The 16560-nt window shown below is 40.6% G+C and overlaps 1 protein-coding gene across 8 annotated transcripts in view; it reads right to left on the reverse strand.

Moving 5' to 3' along the window:
- CHD1L (chromodomain helicase DNA binding protein 1 like) overlaps nucleotides 1–13472 on the reverse strand; it is an 82496-nt gene extending 69024 nt beyond the window's left edge. For 6 of the 8 annotated variants that reach the window (XR_012004090.1, XM_072769489.1, XM_072769486.1 and 3 more), the window contains exon 1: nucleotides 13284–13472. Coding sequence is in view for 7 of the 8 variants with exons in the window: in XM_072769489.1 (XP_072625590.1) it covers nucleotides 13284–13416 (133 nt within the window). In the remaining variant the exon portion in view is untranslated. The remainder of the gene's footprint in view (nucleotides 1–13283) is intronic. The other 2 variants (XM_072769490.1, XM_072769488.1) reach the window with 1 other exon arrangement.
- Between the last annotated feature and the right edge of the window lie 3088 nt (nucleotides 13473–16560).

A 16560-nucleotide genomic window follows, 5' to 3' on the forward strand; every position in this document is an offset into this window, starting at 1 on the left:
TAAATAGAAATGAAGGAAAATTTCCAAACTCATTTTATGGGGCAAGCGTACCTTGATACCCCCATCAAATAGGAAAATAATACACCAATATCCCTGATGAACTTGGATGCCAAAATTCTCACCAAGATGCTAGCAATAGTATCCAACAGTACATTAAAAGGATTATTCACCACAACCAAGTCCGATTTATTCCTGGACTGCAAGGATGGTTCAACATCCACGGATTAATCAATGTGACACTACATTAATAAAAGCAAGGACAAAGGCACCTGAGCATCTGTCTTTGGCTCAGGTCGTGATCCTGGAGTCCTGGGATCAAGTCCCACATCAGGATCCCCACAGGGATCCTCCTTCTCCTTCTGCCTATGTCTCTTCCTATCTCATGAATAAATAAATAAAATCTTTAAAACAATCAATAAATAAAAGCAAGGACAAGAACCATATGATCTTCTCAATATATGCAGAAAAAGATTCTGACAAAGTACAGCATCCTTTCTTGATTAAAACTTTCCACAGGATAGGGCTGAACGGAACATACCTCAGTATCATAAAAGCCATCTATGAATGGCTTCCGTGGGGAATTCTATTAAACGTTTAAAGAAGAAACCATACCTATTACACTAAAGCTGTTCGGAAAGATAGAAGACAGAAAGAGATGGAATACTTGCAATCTCATTCTATGAGGCCGGCACCACCTTAATTCCAAAACCAGACAAAGACCCACCAATAAAGAGAATATCCCTGATGAACACAGATGCAAAAATTCTCAACAAGATACTAGCCAATAGGATACAACAGTACATTAAGAAGATTATTCACCATAACCAAGTAGGATTTATCCCCAGGATGCAAGGCTGGTTCAACACTCGTAAAACAATCAATGTGATTCATCATATCAGCAAGAGAAAAAGCAAGAACCATATGATCCTCTCAACAGATGCAGAGAAAGCATTTGATAAAATACAGCATCCATTCCTCATCAAAACTCTTCAGAGTGCAGGGATAGAGAGAACATTCCTCAACATCTTAAAAGCCATCTACGAAAAGCCCAGGGCAAATATTATTCTCAATGGGGAAGCACTGAGAGCCTTTCCCCTAAGATCAGGAACAAGACAGGGATGTCCACTCTCACCACTGCTATTCATCAGTACTAGAAGTCCTAGCCTCAGCAATCAGACAACAAAAAGAAATAAAAGGTTTTCAAATTGGCAAAGAAATCAAACTCTCCCTCTTCGCCGATGACATGGTATCATCTCAATAGAAAACCCAAAGACTCCACCCCAAGATCGCTAGAACTCATACAGGAAATTGGCCGTGTGGCAGGATACAAAATCTATGCCTAGAAGTCAGTGGAATTTCTATACACTAACAATGACACTGAGGAAAGAGAAAGTAAGGAGTCAATCCCATTTACAATTGCACCCAAAAGCATAAGATACCTAGAAATAAATCTAACCAAAGAGGTAAAATATCTATACCCTAAAAACTACAGAACACTTCTGAAAGAAATTGAGGAAGACACAAAGAGATGGAAAAATATTCCATGCTCGTGGATTGGAAGAATTAATATTGTGAAAATGGCAATGTTACCAGGGCAATTTACACGTTTAATGCAATCCCTATCAAAATACCATGGACTTTCATCAGAGAGTTGGAAGAAATTATCTTAAGATTTGTGTGGAATCAGAAAAGACCCTGAAATAGCCAGGGGAATATGCCCCATAGATGGGGGCATCACAATGTAAGATTTCAGATTGTACTACAAAGCTGTGGTCATCAAGACAGTGTGGTACTGGCCCAAAAGCAGACACATAGATCAATGGAACAGAATAGAGAATCCAGAAGTGGACCCTCAACTTTATGGTCAACTAATATTTGGCAAAGCAGGAAAGACTATCCACTGGGAAAAGAACAATCTCTTCAATAAATGGTGTTGGGAAAATTGGACAGTCACATGCAGAAGAATGAAACTAGACCACTCTCTTACACCATACACAAAGATAAACTCAAAATGGATGAAAGATCTAAATGTGAGACAAGATTCCATCAAAATCCTAGAGGAGAACTCAGACAATACCCTTTTTGAACTCAGCCACAGTAACTTCTTGCAAGATACATCCATGAAGGCAAGAGAAACAAAAGCAAAAATGAACTATTGGGACTTCATCAAGATAAGAAGCTTTTGCACAGCAAAAGATAGTCAACAAAACTCAAAGACAACCTACAAAATGGGAGAAGATATTTGCAAATGACGTATCAGATAAAGGCCTAGTATCCAAAATCTGTAAAGAACTTACTAAACTCAACAGCAAAGAAACAAACAATCCAATCATGAAATGGGCAAAAGACATGAACAGAAATTTCAGAGGAAGACATAGACATGGCCAACAAGCACATGAGACAATGCTCCACATCACTTGCCATCAGAGAAATACAAATCAAAACTACAATGAGATACCACCTCACACCAGTAACAATGGGGAAAATTAACAAAGCAGGAAATCACAAATGTTGGAGAGGATGTGGAGAAAGGGAACCCTCCTGCACTGTTGGTGGGAATGTGAACTGGTGCAGCCACTCTGGAAACTGTGTGGAGGTTCCTCAAAGAGTTAAAAATAGAAATGCCCTACGACCCAGCAATTGCACTGCTGGGGATTTACCCCAAAGATACAGATGCAATGAAACGCCGGGACACCTGCACCCCGATGTTTCTAGCAGCAATGTCCACAATAGCCAAACTGTGGAAGGAGCCTCGGTGTCCATCGAAAGATGAATGGATAAAGAAAATGTGGTTTATGTATACAATGGAATATTACTCAGCCATTAGAAACAACAAATACCCACCATTTGCTTCAACGTGGATAGAACTGGAGGGTATTATGCTGAGTGAAATAAGTCAATCGAAGAAGGACAAACATTATATGGTCTCATTCATTTGGGGAATATAAAAAATAGTGAAAGGGAATGAAGGGGAAAAGAGAAAAAAATGAGTGGGAAATATCAGAAAGGGAGACAGAACATGAGAGACTCCTTACTCTGGGAAACCAACTAGGGGTGGTGGGCGGGTAGGAGGGCGGGGGGTGGGGGTGACTGGGTGACAGGCACTGAGGGTGGCACTTGATGGGATGAGCACTGGGTGTTATTCTATATGTTGGCAAATTGAACACCAATAAAAAATAAATTTATTTAAGAAAAAAAAGCCATCTATGAAAAGCCCACAGCAAAGATCATTCTCAATGAGAGAAAAGTTCAGAGCTTTTCCCCTGAAGTCAGGAACATGACAAGGATGCCCAATCTCACCAATGTTGTCAATATAGTACTAGAAATTCTAGCCTCAGCGATCAGAGAACAAAAAGAAATAAAAGGCATCCGAATCAGCAAAGAAATTAAATTCTCACTCTTCGCAGATGACAAGATACTCTATGTGGAAAACTGAAAAGACTCCACCCTAAGATTGCTAGAACTCACACAGCAATTCAGCAACATGGCAGGATCTAAAATCAATGCACAGAAATCAGTTGCTTTTCTATACACTAATAATGAGATAGAAGAAAGAGAAATGAAGGAATCGATACCATTTACAACTGCACCAAAACCCGTAAGATATTTACAAATTAATCTAACCAAAGAGGTAAAGGATCTGTACTTTGAAAATTATATAACACTCATGAAAGAAATTGAAGAAGACACAAAGAAATGGAAAAACCCATGCTCATGGATTGGAAAAACAAATATTGTGAAAATGCCTATGCTTTCAAAGCAATCTACACTTTCAATGCAATCTCTATCAAAGTGCTATCAACTTATTTCACAGAGCTGGAACAAATAATCCTAAAATTTGTATGAATAAAAAAAGACCCAAAATAGCCAATGGAATGTTGAAAAGAAAACCAAAACTGGTGGCATCACAATTCCAGACTTTAAGGTCTATTATAAAGCTGTAACTATCAAGAAAGTATGGTACCAGCACAAAAACAGACACATAGATCAATGGAACAGAATAGAGAACCCAGAAATGGACCCTCAACTCTATGGTGAACTAATATTCAACAAAGCAGGAAAGACTATCCACTGGGAAAAGAACAATCTCTTCAATAAATGGTGTTGGGAAAATTGGACAGCCACATGCAGAAGAATGAAACTGGACCTTTCTCTTTATCATACACAAAGATAAACTCAAAATGACTGAAAGATCTAAGTGTGAGAGAAAAATCCATCAAAATCCTAGAGAAGAACACAGGCAACACCCTTTTTGAACTTGTCCACAGGAACTTCTTGCAAGATAGATCTATGAAGGCAAGGGAAACAAAAGCAAAAAGGAACTATTGGGACAAAAAGGATAAAAAGCTTCTGCACAGCAAAAGAAACAGTCAACAAAACTAAAAGACAACCTACAGAATGGGAGAAGATATTTATAAATGATATATCAGATAAAGGGCTAGTATCCAAGATCTATAAATAACTTATTAGACTCAACACCCAAAAAACAAAAAATCCAATCATGAAATGGGCAGAAGAACAGATATTTCTCCAAAAAAGTCATATACATGGCCAACCAATAAACACATGAAGAAATGGTCCACATCATTTGCTATCAGGGAAATACAAATCAAAACCACAATGAGATACTACCTCATACCAGTGAGAATGGTGAAAATTAACAAGACAGGAAACAAATGTTGGAAAAGATACGGAGAAAGGGAAACCCTCTTGAGCTGTTGGTGGGAATGAGACTGGACCATTTTCTTATAACATACACAAAGATAAACTCAAAATGGTTGGAAGACCTAAATGTGAGACAAGAATCCATCAAAATCCTAGAAGAAAATACAGGCAGCAATCTCTGTGACCTTGGCCACAGTGACATCTTGGTAGATACATCTGCAAAAACAAGGTAAACAGGCAAAAATGAACTACTGGGACTTCATCAAGATAAAAAGCTTCTTCACAGCAAGGAAACAGTCAGCAAAACTAAAAGACAACTGACAGAACAGGAGAAGACACTTGTAAATGTCTTACCAGATAAAGGGCTGGTATCCAAAAGCTATAAAGAACTTATTAAACTCAACAGCCAAAGAAAAAAATAATCCAGTCAAGAAATGGGCAGAAGACATGAACAGACATTTCTCCAAAGAAAACAAATGGCCAACAGACACATGAAAAAAATGTTCCACATCACTTGGCATCAGGGAAATGCAAATCAAAACCACAATGAGATCCTACCTCACACCAGTCAGAATGACTAAAATTAACGAGTCAGGAATCAACAGATGTTAGCAAGAATGCAGAGGAAGGGGAACCCTCTTACACTGTTAATGGGAATGCAAGCTGGTACAGCCACTCTATACAATAGTATGGATGTCCATCAAAATTTGAAAATAGAACTACTCTACAACCCAGCAATTGTACTAGTAGGTATTTACCCCAACAATAAAAATGTAGTGATCCAAAGGGGCACCTGCACCCCAACGTTTATAGCAAAAATGTCCACAACAAACTATGGAAAAAGCCCAGATGTCTGTTGATAGATAAATAAAATACATGTGCTATATATACACAATGAAATACTACTCGGCCATCAAAAAAGAAATGAAATCTTGCTATCTGCAACGACATGGATGAACTAGAGGGCATCATGCTCAGCAAAATAAGTCAATCAGAGAAAGACAATTTTCATATGATCTCACCCATATGTGGGATTTAAGAAACAAAACAAAGGACCACTGGGGAAGACAGGAAAAAATAAAACAAGATGAAACCTGAGAGGGAGTCAATGCATAAGAGAGTCTTAACCATAGGATACAAACTGAGGGTTACTAGAAGAAGTGTGGGATGATGTGGAAACTGGGTGATGAACATTAGAGAGTGCATGTGATATATACTAAGTACTCAGTGTTACATACAACTGATAAATCGCTAAACTCTACCTCTAATACTAATGCCACTATATGTTGATTAACTGAATTTTAAAAAATTAATTTTTAAAGAAAGAAAAAAAGAAAACAAGCAAACTTCCCTAACCTAAGAAAGGGGGAAAAAAAATTCACATCCAGGAAGTCCAACAAGTTCCAAAAAAGATAAATCCAAAGAGACCCACAAGTACATTCTAATTAACATGTCAAAAGTCAAAGGCAGAGAGGAAATATTAAAGGTAGCAAGAGAAAAACAACTTGATATGTATATGGGACCTCCTTTAAGACAATCAGCAGATTTATCAGCAGAAACTTTGCAGGCCAGAACAGTGGCACAATATTTTCAAAATGCTGAAAGAAAAAAATTTCCAAATAAGAGTATTCTACCCAACAATGTTACCATTCAAAATTGAAGAAAAAAAACGAGTTTTCCAGAGATGCAAAACTTAATGGGCTTCATCACCCACAAACCAGCCTTATAAAAATGTTAAAGGGATTTCTTTGGCCTGAAAAGAAAGGAATTAGTAACAAAAAATATAAAAATATAAATCTCACTGGAAAAAGTAAAGGGAGTAGATTAAGCACTTATAAAAATAGGATGAAAATTAAAAGACAAAAGTAGTAAAAATAAACATAACTACAATAATTAGATAAGGTACACAAAATATGCTAGTGAGGGAAGAGTAAAAATGTAGAGCTTTACAATGAGTTCAAAACTAAGTTACCATCAATTAAAGTAGACAGTTATAAGTTTTATACATAAACTTCATGGTAACCACAAAGCAAAAACCTATAGTAGATACACAAAAATAGTAAGAAAAGCATCCAAGCACACTCACTATAGAAAGTCATCAAACCACAAAAGAAGAAAGAAAGGAACAAAAGAACTACAAAACCACCAGAAAACAATTAACAAAGTGGCAATAAATACACATTCTAATAATCACTTTAGATATTAATGGACTAAATTCTCCAGTTAAAAGACACAGAGTGGCTAACTCGATAAAAAAACAAGACCCATCTATATGCTGCCTACAAGAGACTCACATCAGACATAAGTATATAAACAAAGTGAAAGTAAAAGAATGGAAAAAGATATACCATGCAAATGGAAACAAAAAAAAAATAGGGATAGCTATACCTATAACAGACAAAATAGACTTTGAAACAAAAACTGTAATAAGACACAAAAAAGGGAATTTCATAATCATAAAGGGGTCAACTCAACAAGATGATATATCATTTGTAAATATTTATGCACCCCAAAATAGGAACATCTAAATATATAAAGCAAATGTCAACAGTCCTAAAAGGAAAATACAATAGTAAGAAATACAATAATAATAAGACACAGCAATACAAGAATAGTAAGAGATTCTAATACCCCAATTTACAACAATGGTTAGATCACCCAGACAAAAAATCAGTAAAACATCAGCCTTAAATGACACATTAGACTAAATGGACTTAATAGATATATATATAACATTCCACCCAAAATCACCAGAATGCAGAGTCTTCTCAAGTGCACATGGAACATTTCCCAGGATTGATCATATGTTAAGCCACAAAATAAGCCTGAAATATCAAGCATCTTTTCTGATGATAATGGTGTGAAACTAAAATCAATTGCAAGAAGAAAACTGGAAAATTCTCAAATATGATTAAACAACATGCTACTGAACAAATAATGGGTCAATGAAAAAAATCAAAAGCAAAATTAAAAAACACCTTGAGACAAATGAAAATGTAAATACAACATACCAAAACTTATGGGATGCAGCAAGAGCAGTTCTAACATGGAAGTTCACAGAGAAAAATGCCTACCTCAAGAAACAAGAAAAATCTCATATTAACAACCTAACTTTACACTACAAGGAACCAGAAAAAGGAAAAATAAATAAAGCCTAAGTTAGCAGACAGAACAAAATAAAAAAGATCAGAGCAGATATAAATGAAAAAGAGACTAAAAAGACAAAGAAAAGATCATTGAAACCAAGAGTTAGTTCTTTGAAGAGATAAACAGTACTGGCAACCCTTTAGCTAGATCCACCAAGAAAAAAAAAAGGATTCAAATAAACAGAATCAGACATGAAAGAGGAGGGGCACCTGGGTGGCTCAGTTGGTTAAGTGTCCAACTCTCCATTTTGGCTCAGGTCATGATTTCAGGGTCATGAAATCAATCTCCACATTGACTCAATGCTCAGTATGGACTCTGCTTGAGACGCTCTCCCTCTCCTTCTGCCCCTCCCCTTGTGTGCAAGGTCACTTGCTCTCTCTCTATAACAAATTAAAAATAAAAAAATAAAAAAAAAAAAACGAAAGGAGACATTACAATTGAAACCACAGAAATACGAATGAGCATAAGAAACTACAATGAACAATTACACACTAATAAACTGGACAACCTAAGTAAATACATTTTTAGAAACATACAACCTGGGACACCTGGGTGGCTCACTTGGTTAAGCATCTGCCTTTGGCTCAGGTCATGATTCTGGGGTCCTGGATGGATCCTCACATTGGGCTCCCTGCTCAGCAGGGAGTCTGATTCTCCCTCTGTCCCTCCCCTTCGTTCTCTCTCAAATTAAAAAAAATAAATAAAACATACAACCTTCCAAGATTGAGTCTTGAAAAAACAGAAAATCTGAATTGACCAATTACTAGTAAAGAGATTGAATCAGTAATCAAAATCCTCCTGAAGGGCAGCCCAGGTGGCTCAGAGGTTTAGCACCACCTTTGGCCCAGGGCCTGATCCTGGAGACCCAGGATCAAGTCCCACGTCAGGCTCCCTACATGGAGCCTGCCTCTCCCTCTGTCTGTGTCTCTGCCTCCCCCACCCCCCGACTTTCTCTGTGTCTCTCATGAATGAATGAATGAATGAATGAATGAATAAATAAACAAATAAAATATTTTTAAAAATAAAAATAAAATAAAATCCTCCTGAAAAACAAAAGTCCAGGACCAGATGGCTTCACTGATAGATTCTACTAAACATTCAAAGAAGAATTGATACCAATTCTTTTCAAAATTTTCCAAAAAAAGAGGAGGAAGGAACTCTTCCAAATTATTTTTACAAGTTTGATATTGCCCTGATACCAAATCCAAACAAGAAAATTATAGGTACCTGAAGAACATGAATGCAACAACCTCAACAAAGTATTAGAAAACTGAATTCAGGGGCAGCCCTGGTGGCGCAGCGGTTTAGTGCCGCCTGCAGCCCAGGGCGTGATCCTGGAGACCCTGGATCGAGTCCCACATCAGGCTCTCTGTATGATGCCTGCTTCTCCCTCTGCCTGTGTCTCTGCCTCTCTCTCTCTGTCTCTCACGAGTAAATAAATAAAATCTTTAAAAAAAGAAAAGAAAGAAAGAAAACTGAATTCAGTAATACATTAAAAGTATCCCACATCATGATCAAGTAGATTTACTCCAGGAATAAGGATAAGCATCCACCAATTTGATATACCATATTAACAAAATGAAGGATAAAAATCATGCAACCATCTCATAGATGCAGAAAAAGCATCTGACAAAATCAACACACATTTATGATAAAAATTCTATACAAAGTAGGTATAGAAGGAATTGACCTCAACATAATAGAGGCCGGGATCCCTGGGTGGCGCAGCGGTTTAGCGCCTGCCTTTGGCCCAGGGCGCGATCCTGGAGACCCAGGATCGAATCCCACGTCGGGCTCCCGGTGCATGCAGCTTGCTTCTGCCTGTGTCTCTGCCTCCCTCTCTCTCTCTCTCTCTCTCTCTCTTTCTCTGTGTGTGTGTGACTATCATAAATAAATAAAAATTTTAAAAAACCATAATAGAGGCCATATATGATAAGCCCACAGCAAACATCAATATTCAATGATGAAAAACTGAAAGCTTTTCTTCTAAGATCAGGAATAAGACAAAGATGCCTATTTTTGTCACTTTTATTCAACATAGTATTGGAAGTCCTAGCCACAGCAATTAGGCAAGGGGGAAAAAAAGGAATCCAAATCAGAAAGGAAGAAGTAAAATTGTCATTATTTGCAGATGACATGATACTATACACAGAAAACCTTAAATATGCCACCAAAAAACTATTAGAACAAATTAATTCAGTGAATTTGCAGGATGCAAAATGCACAGAAATTTGTTGCATTTCTACACACTTATAACAAACTATCATTAAAACTAAGAAAACAATCCCATTTTATCCTCTCCCAACCCTTTTCAGATTTATCATGGAAGCATTATTATGTAGGCATCATCGATCATTTAACTTCATTTTCAGCCCTTTTCCCATCTCAAGAGAATGGGGGACAGAGCTGCAAATTCCAAGCTTCTAATTTCGGCTTGTTCTTTATTGTGACTAGCCCCCACCCAAAAGCCATCCAGGAACATACTCAAACACCGCAACAGAACAAAAAATACTCCTCTCACCCAGGAAATTACAAGGATTTGGGGCATCCTATTCTGGGAACCAGAAGGCAGAGCCAATATGTATTTTCCATTATGTCACAAGATCATTACTCCGTCAGCTCCAGGACTGTACCCACCTCATCCACAATCTGTGCCAGTAAAATGGATGTTCAGTATCCACCTAATCTCCCTGAAGTTAGGTCTAGTCTCCAAGGGAAATGTAGAAAACCGAAATCCCTCCCAGACTGTGGTTTTTCCTTCATTTCCCCTTCCAAATCTCCCACAGTCATCATGCACAACAGAACTACAAGGGAGTCTGGGAAATGTAGTCTTTTGTTTTATAGCCTCTAGGATGTGGTAAGGCAGGCTTAGGGTTTGGGGAAACAATAAATGTGAGGGTGCCCATCAGCTATATCTATCACAGAGCTGTTTGAATTCTCTTGCCCACTTCTCAGGAGGATGAGTACAGGCATACCTCATATTATTGTGCTTCACTTTACTGCTCTTCACAGATGCTGTGTCGTTTTTGTTTTGTTTTTATAAATTAAAGGTGTGTAATACTGAGTTAAGCAAGTCTGTGTCATTTTTCCAATAGCATTTGCTCACTTTGGGTCTGTGTGTCATATTTCGGTAATTCTCACAATATTTCAAACTTTCTCATTGTTGTATTGGTTATGATGATCTGTGATCAGTGATTACAACCTACTGAAAGCTTAGATGATGAGTAAGCATTTTTCAGCAGTAAAGATTTTTTAAATTAAAGTATGCACATTGGGTTTTTCTGACATTGCTACTGCACACTTAATACAGTATAAGTATAAACTATGTTATGTTTATAATATAGTATAAACATAACATTTATATGCACTGGGAAAAAAAATTCACTTGACTTGCTTTATGACAATATTCAGTTTATTGCAGTAGTCTTTAATCAAACCAACTTGCAGTATTTCTGAGGTATGCCTCTCATGGAAAAGCAGGCAAAAACACCAAGAAGTAATAAGTCTGTTTATTCCAAAAACAAAGCGGTCCTAACATACCTTTATGATCCAATGTATTTTGGGTTTCTGAAGTTCACTAGAATGTATGGAATGTATCTGTGACACTCTTCAGGGGAAGAAGATCAACTAAAAGTTTTTTAATAACTAGAAAGGATACTGCAGAACAAAATACTTGCTTTAGCACTTTTCAAAAAATGGGTAAATCATTACATATTTGAGAGAAAAAAAGACTGTCAAATTTCTTCCTAATATATCTCCATGGAAATAAAAATTTAAATATAAAGCGATCACAACTGTACTAGAAGAAAAATATTAAGGGGTGCCTGGGTGGCTCAGTCAGTTAAGCATTTGCCTTCTGCTCAGGTTGTGATCCCAGGGTCTTGGGATCAAGCCTTGCATTGGGCTTTCTACTCAGAGACTAATTCTCCCTCTCCCTCTGCTTGCCGCTCTGCCTACCTCTGCACCTGCTCGCTCTCTGTCAAATACATAAATAAAATCCTTAAATAATGAAAATTTTTTTAAAAAGAAAAAAATTAAGCCAACAACAATAAGCTTAGAGTAGTAAAGTCCCGCCAATGCAAAATACTAAAGGCAAAAATCATTTAGAAAAAGGCTGAAAGATCTGACTACAAAGAATGTATTATTTGCAGTCTGTATCAACGTGCACACTTCATTTAGTCTTCCCCCACAAATGTTCTCAAAGCATCATCAAAGCACCTAAAAACACATGCAAGGAAACAGACACAAATATGTTAAGATACCCACACAAACACCAGTCCATAAATTCCTATTTAGATTGGATACACAGTCCTTACAGACACAGATGCAATCATTCACAAAGCCTCAGAGACACAGGAAAGGAGAGGTCTTTCTCTTTCCTGTCTGTATCCTACCCATTCTTCTTCATTCCTCTTCTAAGGTGGACAGAGAAATGCATCTTCTGTTTCATTCTGAGAATGAACAAAACCTCACACTTCCTTGGCATTTAGTACCTAACAAGAGTTCAATAAATACTAGTTTATACTTCTGGAAGCACTCACAGTCCCCAATGTAGAAACTCCAGGAGGGCAGGGCCCGGTGTTGATTTGATTTGCTCATCTCGGTACCTAACATCTCACTGTATGTGGCTCTCAGTAGCAGTGAATAAATAATGAATTTAACGACTACACCACTGATTATTATTGATCCAAGTTTCTATAATACAGTTAAAGCCTGCACTGCATTCCCCACTTTGTAATTCAAAAAAATCGAGGATTGGAGAGGTTAGGTGGTGAGTCGGGCGAAGGCCGAGCCAGGAAATAAAATAGGGCCTGACTTTTTCCATCCACAGGAAATGGTGTCACCCTCGCTGTCTGTGCACAATTTTCCAGCTTCAAAGTTTCAAGGGAAGAACTGGTATAAATAAAACACGATCTGCGATAAGGACTAATAACTGTTTGTCAGCTGCATAGTGGAAAATAGAGTCCTGGGGGAGAATGAATCAATGGGAAATGATGTAAGAGCTTGTACGTGCACGGTGAATGAAGAAGAAAGCTGAAGTAGGCGAGTTCTGACAGTCTTATAGGACAACTCACGAAATCCCCCAGGCCAGGCCTCCAAATCTGCCGGTACAGAAACTTTAAACTCATATCCTTGGGGCTCCAGGACGTCCTCTGCATCCTCAGAAACAAAGGTTTCACCTTGGGGGAGGGTCTCCCCCTCCCGAGTTCCTCGGCTCTGGCGCGGGTGTGCCGGGCCGCGGACCCGGAATCTCCTCCACCCCGCGCGGCGCAGGCGAGGGCAAGGGCTACCCAGCACCTCCGCAGTGAGGGGGAAGAACGGCCCTGCCCGGAGTCCGCAGGGAAAAATCCCACAGGACGGCGCGCCTAAGGCGCCGAAGGCCCGTTCCCGGCGCGGGGTCCCCCGGCCCAGCAGAAGCGAGTCCCACCGAGTTGGCAGGCTCCGGAGGAAGCTGGCCGCGGGCCACTAACCTGTCAGGCCCCACTGCTGTAGGTCCTGCTCCTCCACCCGTGTCCGCGCCGCCTCGCCTCGGCTCCGGCTCTGAACCGCAAGTAGGAAGCCCGGCATGTCGCCTCCGCTCCTCCCAGCGCCCGCGCGCTCCATACCGGCCGCAGAGTCTCGCGGCGCCCGCGTGCTCCATCCAAGCCGCAGAGGCTCCGCCCCCCAGCGCCCGCGCGCTCCGCCCAGCGCGCACAAGCTCCGCCCCGCGGCGCCCGCGCGCTCCATCCCGGCCGCAGAGGCTCCGCCCCCCAGCGCCCGCGCGCTCCGCCCAGCGCGCACAGGCTCCGCCCCGCGGCGCCCGCGCGCTCCATCCAAGCCGCAGAGGCTCCGCCCTGTGGCCCCCGCGCGCCCCGCCCCGCCCAGCCCATAAAGGCTCCGCCCCCCAGCGCCCGCGCGCTCCGTCCAGCGCGCACAGGCTCCGCCCCGCGGCGCCCGCGTGCTCATCCAAGCAGCAGAGGCTCCGCCCCCCAGCACCCGCGCGCTCCGCCCAGCGCGCACAGGCTCCGCCCCGCGGCGCCCGCGCACTCCATCCAAGCTGCAGAGGCTCCGCCCCCCAGCGCCCGCGCGCCCCGCCCAGACCATAGAGGCTCCGCCCCGCGGCGCCCGCGCGCTCCATCCCGGCCGCAGAGGCTCCGCCCCGTGGCCCCCGCGCGCCCCGCCCCGCCCAGCCCATAGAGGCTCCGCCCCGCGGCGCCCGCGCGCTCCCTTCCCGAGCCACCCGGTCGACCCCAGCGCGCAGCCTCCGCCGCCGCCGCCGCCGCGGGAGGAGGTATCCTGCGCAGAGTTCTGCGCGCCGGCTTTGCTCCCAGTTAACCCTTAGGCTCTCATTTTCACGGTCTTAGCGGTTGAACACTGCCTACATTCGGCCGGTCGGGAGGTCGGACTATGCTCGCCATTCACTTACTAGCAACACTAACTATGCTCCAGGTGCATATATACTCTGGGGTTAGAGAATTGAGCAAGACATGGACCCAGTCCTCCAGCGAGCGAGTCACAGCAAGAATGTAAAGGACGGTGTGCTCAGTTCAGTTTGCACAGGTGATAAACTGGTTTGGGCCCTGAAATCCTCTTACCCGTTGGCTATAGACCACTATTAGGAACTTCTGAATGGTAGGAGATTAAAATCATGAAAACCGTCATCACCACCACATTTCTCAAGTGAATTATGGGGAGCAAATTGAAGCAATGTGTTAGGTTAGGGGTCACCATCACAACATCAGCTTTGAGTGGATTAATGATGCAGTAATTTATAATTAGTAGTGTACGGTTATAAAATTATAATAACCAAACAACTGCAGTTAATGATGCAGTTAGAGGTGCTGCCTTAAGAGTTTTACAAGGATTTATTTTCTCATTTGACCCTCTCAGTAACCCTATAAATAGGTACTAGAATTGTCCCCACATTAGATGAGGAAAGCTAGAATAGGAACCATATTATTCTCCGGGTAATGCCATCAGAATACTAGTCCCATTTAGGTTAACCTTGGTGCTTCTATCTTGAGGAAACTCAAATTAAAATTGCACCCACCACCACTCCCCTCCCAGTTCTCATCTACCCTTAAAATAAAAGGGAGAGATTAGTTCTGAGCTACAAAAAAGACAACTTCGGGTTGATTTATTCATAAAAACCCAAAGCACTGTTTTGTGAAGCTAATCTTGTGTGGAGTCATTCTGTAAATACTGAGTACCTACCATGTGTCAAACACTCTTGGCACTGGAAACAGAGGCCACTAGTCTCATTTTCTTTCTTTTTTTTAAGATTTTATTTATTCATTCATGAGAGACAGAAAGAGCTAGAGGCAGAGACAAAGGCAGAAGGAGAAGCAGGCTCCATGCAGAGAGCCCGACATGGGACTCGATCCCAGGACCCCAGGATCACACACCAGGCCAAAGGCAGATGCTCAACCGCTGAGCCACTCAGGGATCCCACTAGTCTCATTTTCAAGACATTTAAGTAAAACATACTTATATTAGACTTACATTTTAAATTAAGTGTATATTTTAAAAGGAAGATACAGGCAATAAGCAAATAAAAATCAGGTAGGGTGGATTGAAGAGCATATCATCAAGAAGATGACATTTGAGCTAAGATCTGAATGATGAGAACCTGTGGTGTGAAGTCAGGAAGAAGACTGTTCAAGATAGACCACAGGACAAAGGCACTGAGGCAAGGTTAGCAAAGATTCTTTAGGTTGTTAAGGGTACAGCAGGAGACTCTGTCATTGACTGGATATAGGGCTGAGGAAGAAAGAAATTATATTGATGCTGGGGGCTTCGGCCTTGGATTACTAGGTGGATATTGATACCAGTGCTGAGATAGAGAATACATGAGATAACAGCTGGTTTGAGGAAAGGAAGATAAGGATTTCACTTTAGGGATATGTTGAATCTGTACATAGAACAGTGGTCAGCATATAAATGCACTCAATAAGTAGAATTACCGGATGTTTGAATGAGGTGCCTAGAGAACAATTCTAAAGTCCAGGAGCCATGATCATTATAACCCTGAAGCACAAGAGAAGACATTTCCCAGATGGGCAAACTTAGGCAACATTGTTTCTAAGAAGTCATTGCTAACAGCCAGAATAAAATCTAACCCCAACTCCTTTTAAAATTCATTGCTTAGGTTATGAACAAATAATTAGTATGGTTTCATATTAATTTTTGGAACAGATAAGAAATAATTAATATGAAACCATAGTAATTATTTGTTTTAGTACTCTACAGAGAAGGTAAATCCTCTGGCAAGAGCCATTCAGTAAGATTAATGTAACTAGATTATGCGCTTGATGGGTCTTAGCATCTGCCCACCCTATGAAAACAAGCGTGATCACACACAGGTTAGCAAACAAGCTATTTGTTGACCATTATGTTCCTGTTGGGTAACAGCAGGATACTGGCTAGCAGCATCCAGTGAATTAGTAATAAAGCCTGAGTAAAAGCTTTGACCACAGATGAAAATTTGTACAAACCTCTTCTTAGGTACGTAGACTTAGACCTTTGGGCTCAGGCCAGGCTGAGGTCAGGGCCCTAAAGTGGAAAGATCATTCTACTGGGAGGATAGAAGAGTTTTCTCTCTCCCAAGAAAAGAGAAAACAACTTCATCTTGACTTTTGATATGATTATCCATCTTTCAGATCAAATATCACATAATAAATTTAAAAGCTAGAAATCCAGGGGAATGTATATAGAGAGTACACATTTAAGTATATCAACAAAATAAATCTGGTTTACAGATTTATTTAT

This window comes from Canis lupus, chromosome 12 (genome assembly GCF_048164855.1).
Source record: "Canis lupus baileyi chromosome 12, mCanLup2.hap1, whole genome shotgun sequence".
Classification (NCBI taxonomy): domain Eukaryota; kingdom Metazoa; phylum Chordata; class Mammalia; order Carnivora; family Canidae; genus Canis; species Canis lupus.